This window comes from Sinocyclocheilus rhinocerous, unplaced genomic scaffold (assembly GCF_001515625.1).
Source record: "Sinocyclocheilus rhinocerous isolate Xijiao unplaced genomic scaffold, SAMN03320098_v1.1 scaffold21, whole genome shotgun sequence".
Taxonomy (NCBI): Eukaryota; Metazoa; Chordata; class Actinopteri; order Cypriniformes; family Cyprinidae; genus Sinocyclocheilus; species Sinocyclocheilus rhinocerous.
The window spans coordinates 1,390,604-1,396,022 of record NW_015641422.1 but is presented as its reverse complement, the minus strand read 5'-3'; the positions used below and the strand labels follow the sequence as shown (position 1 = coordinate 1,396,022).

Below are 5,419 nucleotides of genomic sequence, written 5' to 3'. Positions count from 1 at the left end.
GTATGGTATGTATGTGTGTGTGTGTGTGTGTGTATATATATATATATATATATATATATATATATAAGCACTTAAACTCTATATGGAATGTCATGTGGTTACTTGCAATATTTATAAGCTGTGCTAACAGTATCTGTTCCTTGTTTGTTTGTTGTGGTTTAGGCCTATTTTGTGTTGGTGTCTTTAAAATCTAATATAAAATGGAAGATTACTATGAAACTATGAAATGTAAAAAAAAAAATGTAGATGCATCAATACGCTATTATTGCACACAGCAACCCCCACACGGCCATTGTGTAAAAGCTGTTCTCAGTTCTCGCGCGTCGCGTGTATTAATCGCGCCGCGTCGCTCGCGGTGTAGATCGATTTTAGGCAGGGTTGTAAATTCAAATGTGTGTTCCTCGCTTTGAAGCCGTTCAGAAGGGTGGGGTTGCTCGATTGCGCCTGCTCGGTGTGGGCTGGAGTCTGGGGGTGTGTGCTGCCCCGATGGTTTAAATCCTACACATGCGTACTGGATTTCGGGGTTCAAGGGAATAGGCTACGCCATATTGGAAACACTGTATAGTTTAGCTAACAGTTTATTGCTAACGGGGGAAAAGGGCCACTAATTGATTCCCGTTGGTTGTGGCGTTTGGCACGTCGTTATTTTCCCTGACGTTTCGCGTAGCCCCGTTTACAGGCACGTTCTCGCGGTCCGGACTCAAACTTCTCCGCTGAACGGGGGGAACGGCGTTCGCTTGTTTGACAGCGCTGTTAGAAAGACGAGTTGAATGGATCCGAGGGTCGCTTGGATTCAGCCGGAACAGAAAGGTCCTGCGAACGCTTTATGGATGCGTGTGTGGGAGACGTCTCAGGTAAACCGGACTAACACCGGTCAGCACCAGAACCACCATCACCACAACTTCTGTGTCAATTCTCCGGCGTTTGACGTTTATAAGACTGTCGCGTCCAATGCGAATAACAGCACTAACATTAAAAACAACGGCACTGCGATCTCGAGCAGCGGCTCTGCGGCTCACGCGTTAAATGGAAACACGGGAGACGGCGAAATTACCCAAAAGACCGGCTTGGTGGCGGATCCCGCGTCCAGCTGCTCTAAAATAAGGACTACAAGCCCTAATATGATCGCTGGGAATATGAACAAGGGCCATCCGTTTTTTATTTGCAGCGAGAGCGTGCTGAATAATGTCAACCACCATCATCACCCTCCTCATCCTCATCTACGGCATTTCCATCAAGAGCAGCAGCAGAGTTGCATGAAGCGCCACCCGTCCCATCCGGCAGCGGTTCACAGCCACCATCACCACCACCATCATCCGGGCCGGAGGAAAAGCGACAACAAGGCCAGCACCTATGGGATAAACTACCTGCTCTCCAACTGGACTAACGGCAATTATGACAACTCCGGCACGCCGTGGAAGACGAGGAAATATAACCCAGGGGTTGACGGGTGAGATGAGCTTGATTTATAACAGCGGCGGTCGGGATGGGGCGTTATAACGTTACGCTGTCTTTCTGTGGCCTTTTCGTGTGTGATAAAGTGTCAGTGGGCCTTTTTTGTCGTGTTGGGCCGGGGAATTAGCTTTAGCACGTTAGCCGGGGTGTCCTGGGTTCGGTTCGGAGCCGCTGCGGTCTGTGGGTTGCGTCACTTGTGGAATGTGAGCGTCTGATTACAGTTTGTAGCGATTCCGATTCGTCAACGGTTCGATCTTTTGATTCGGATCTTTATATCAATGAATCTGTTGAACCGGTGTGTACGATTCATCCTCGAATCGTTTGGAGCGGTTTCCAGTCAACAACTCACGGACTCATTAAAACGAGAACCAAACATGTAAGTTAACGTAAATGAAAATTGTGACCCTGGACCACAAAACCAGTCATAAGGGTCGATTTATTATTTTTTTAGTTGATATGTATACATCATCTGAAAGCTGAATAAATAAGCTTTCCATTGATGTTTGTTAGGATTGGACAATATCTGGCTGAGATCCAACGATTTGTAAATCTGTAATCTGAGGGTGCAAAAAAAAAATATCAATGTTGAGAAAATTGGCTTTAAAGTTGTCCAAATGAAGTTCTTAGCAATGCATATTACTAATCAAAAATTAAGCTTTGATATATTTACGGTAGGAAATGTACAAAATGTCTTAATGGAACATGATCTTTACTTAATATCCTAATGTTTTTTGGCATAAAAGAAAAATCGATCATTTTGACCCATACGATGTATTGTTGGCGTTTGCTACAAATATACCCCTGCTACTTATGACTGCTTTTGTGCTCCAGGGTCACAATTTTGTTGAAGTGAATTACGATTAAGTGGCTAAATCAAAGCAGAAACCAGTTAAATTATGATATACAGTCTTCTTAACACTTGATAGAAAATAAATATATAATAGGCTTATTCAAATGTTCTAGTGTGGGTTCCGGAAGTAAAAAGCCTGTTCAGTTTCTTAAAGGGAAGTGATTTTTAGTGATGATAACTTATAAATCTTTAAAGACTGATCTATAGTCATCTTCCCTATCCTTTCATATAAAATCATATCATAGTTCATATATAAAACTATTGATTTAAACACTTGACTATGCATATAGAAATAATACATTATTCACTGCAAGATGTGCAGTTAAAGTTATTTATAATTTGCTGAATATTTTGCAGTGAACATAAAATGTGTTTTTTCTATATGTATAATCAGCTGTTTAAATCAATGGTTTTATATTTATCTTTTTAATTTGATTGTTATTCGAAATGCTTAATGGGATTGTAGTTCTTTCCCGCATTAAAGCTGTTAAGCACACAGTCTTGTTCAACTTCTCTGATTTTCAAATATTTTTCTGCTTCCAGTCAAAGTTTGTAATGTTTTGATTCCTCTCGTAGCTGGTTGGTTTGGTTCATGGTTTATATAACTTTTTATGACTTTTAAAAAAATCCCAATGGCAAAATGAGAGATGCTTCTGGAACCAAGGCAGCTGGAAGAGTGGTTGGGCATTAATGCGCTCTATATGCCACGCGGGGATGTCAGGGACCACGTGACGACAACTGATCAGTAAACCTGAACCTGTTCAAACCTGAGTGACTTCATTTTTAAATGAGTTTATAAATACAGCAACTGAGTTGTTGTTTGCTTATAGCTTTTAACTAACAGTTTTGTGTTACATTTGCTGTCATCGCCTGTCCATTAATGTTGGCTGTCAGCTAGATTCAGTTTTGGTGTTTTCTGATTTATGACTATAACACTAGACACATGCATGCTTAAGTCTTTAGTAACTCAGCAATTGTAGGCTTGTAAGAAGGGATGATTCTGTTGCATGAACTTGTTATATTTGCGGCGGATGGTTCCAGACCTCTGGAATTTTTCCACGAAAGAATCTGGAACCGAATGAGGCAGCGACTGTGTCCCAACACCTAGTGAGTGGCCCGTGGAGTCCTTGACAGCATTTCTGTCTCATACACTCATAGGTGCAAAATACTGTTTAAGTGTTTAAGATTGGTGGACTTTGGTTTTCTTGGTATTTCCAGGTCTTATTTCTAATTTTCTAGGGAAATGAATAAGAACTTTTAAGTCTGTAAGTTAGCTTAAAGTTTAATTGAGAGACACTGCTGTAGAACAGACTTAACTACAAGTCATAAGTATTTCATATGTGCATTTTTTTTCTATGAAATAAAAATGATTAAAAACAAAAATTTAATTAAAGTCTAATCAGCTCATCAATGATGTTACCAAATATTCACTATTTGGAGGACCAAATGTAAAGGTTGAATAATAATTTTTATAATACATCCATATAAATTTGCCAGCCACACTAAATATTGCATTTTTTGCCATTCTGTTGATCATGTTTCTCTGTATGGTTATATTTTTCATAGGGTTTCCATGCATAATGTTTTTTTTCAGACTTGGAATTTCTTAATGGTGATTTTTACTTCATTGTATTGCAATCTGGAGTATCTTTTCCATGTTTCAAGCATTAAATACTTCCAGCAGTTGATTTTATCCATAGGGAATTGATTGGATTGTGAAATGTGGATGTTTTTATACCAGAAGGGAGCCAGATCGGCTATTGGTTAGCATTTAACCAGTCAAGTTATTTGTCCTGTGTCCCAAGTGTATTTACTGTACAGGTTGTTAATGTTTTTTTTTTTTTTTTCTTTTACATTTTTAAAGCCAATGTTAAGATTCTTGCTTTGACTCGTTGTGAAGGATATGCAACAATGACCTCTTAAATTGCACCAATGGCCTTTCCATTATAATCTTTTCTCATTTCTTCCAAGGTTGCATGAAGAAATCATGGACTTCTACAATTTCATGTCTCCTCGTCCCGAGGAGACCACCATGAGACAGGAGGTGGTGGACAGGATAGAGTCGGTCATCAAGGAGTTGTGGCCAACCGCTGAAGTAAGCCAGATTAAGAGTTGATGTCTTTGAAATTGAGCTATTAGCATTATAAATGAAAGTCAAAAATTCAAATGGATTTTTTTTTTTATTTGTATGTACTCAGGTCCAGATTTTTGGCAGCTTTAGCACTGGACTCTTTCTCCCAACCAGGTAAATGAATGCGTGTTTGATCTTGCACATTAAGTGACAACACAACAGTGAGATTTCGAACAGGACCGTTAGCAGATCTCAACATACGTAATGTGGCTCTCATGATCTGTTGTTGCTGTCATAACACTATTCACAGTTCGATGACTCTCGCAGACTGGTGGGATCGGAGCACGTGCTTCATCATTGTCACAACCATAGCCTGCTAGCCTTTTTTTGGCTCTGAGCTGTCTTTCAATAACTAAACTGACATTTTATGATCAATTGCAGTTTAACTCCAGATGTGAGGATGGCACAAATAGGGCTGGGCGATATAGCTAAAAAATGTATCAACGATATAATGTTTCATATCGTTCGGTATCCATAATTATTGACATTTTTTATAACCTTTTTTAAAACAAAGAGCAACAGAAAAAAATGTTTAAATTAAACCACTTTATTTTTAAATTAACACAATTTGAGACAAACAACAAATATTTTTAGTTTTAACAATCAAACACAAAACAAAAATTAAACCAATATCTAATTTCTTATGTTTTATATGCAGATTAAATAGGTCTTAAAGAAACTTTTGTCTTGTCTCCCGAGGCCACAGGAGGGCGCAGTTAGCAAACTAATGCAGCGCATTTAAATTGTCAATGCAAGGAATTAACTCTATTAAATAAAAAAAACGTGCATTGTCTAAATTAACTCATAAAAATCAAATATAATTTAGTAAATTGCATAAACAATTATGAACAAAACGGCATCATGTATTTATGCATTGCTTAATCCAAAGAGCCGAAGCGCCATTCACACAGACTGCATTTAAAAACATATGAGACGCAGTGAAAAGGAATAAACCTCCACAAATTCGTGACGTGTTTTCTAAA

General features: G+C 38.8%; 1 protein-coding gene across 1 annotated transcript in view; it reads left to right on the top strand.

The window, feature by feature from the left end:
• The first annotated feature begins 476 nt into the window (after positions 1–476).
• tent4a (terminal nucleotidyltransferase 4A) overlaps positions 477–5,419 on the top strand; it is a 16,739-nt gene continuing 11,796 nt past the window's right edge. The window contains exons 1-3 of the mRNA XM_016571381.1: positions 477–1,450; positions 4,277–4,400; positions 4,504–4,550. Of these exons, the coding sequence (XP_016426867.1) occupies positions 771–1,450; positions 4,277–4,400; positions 4,504–4,550 (851 nt within the window). The 5' untranslated portion in view covers positions 477–770. The remainder of the gene's footprint in view (positions 1,451–4,276; positions 4,401–4,503; positions 4,551–5,419) is intronic.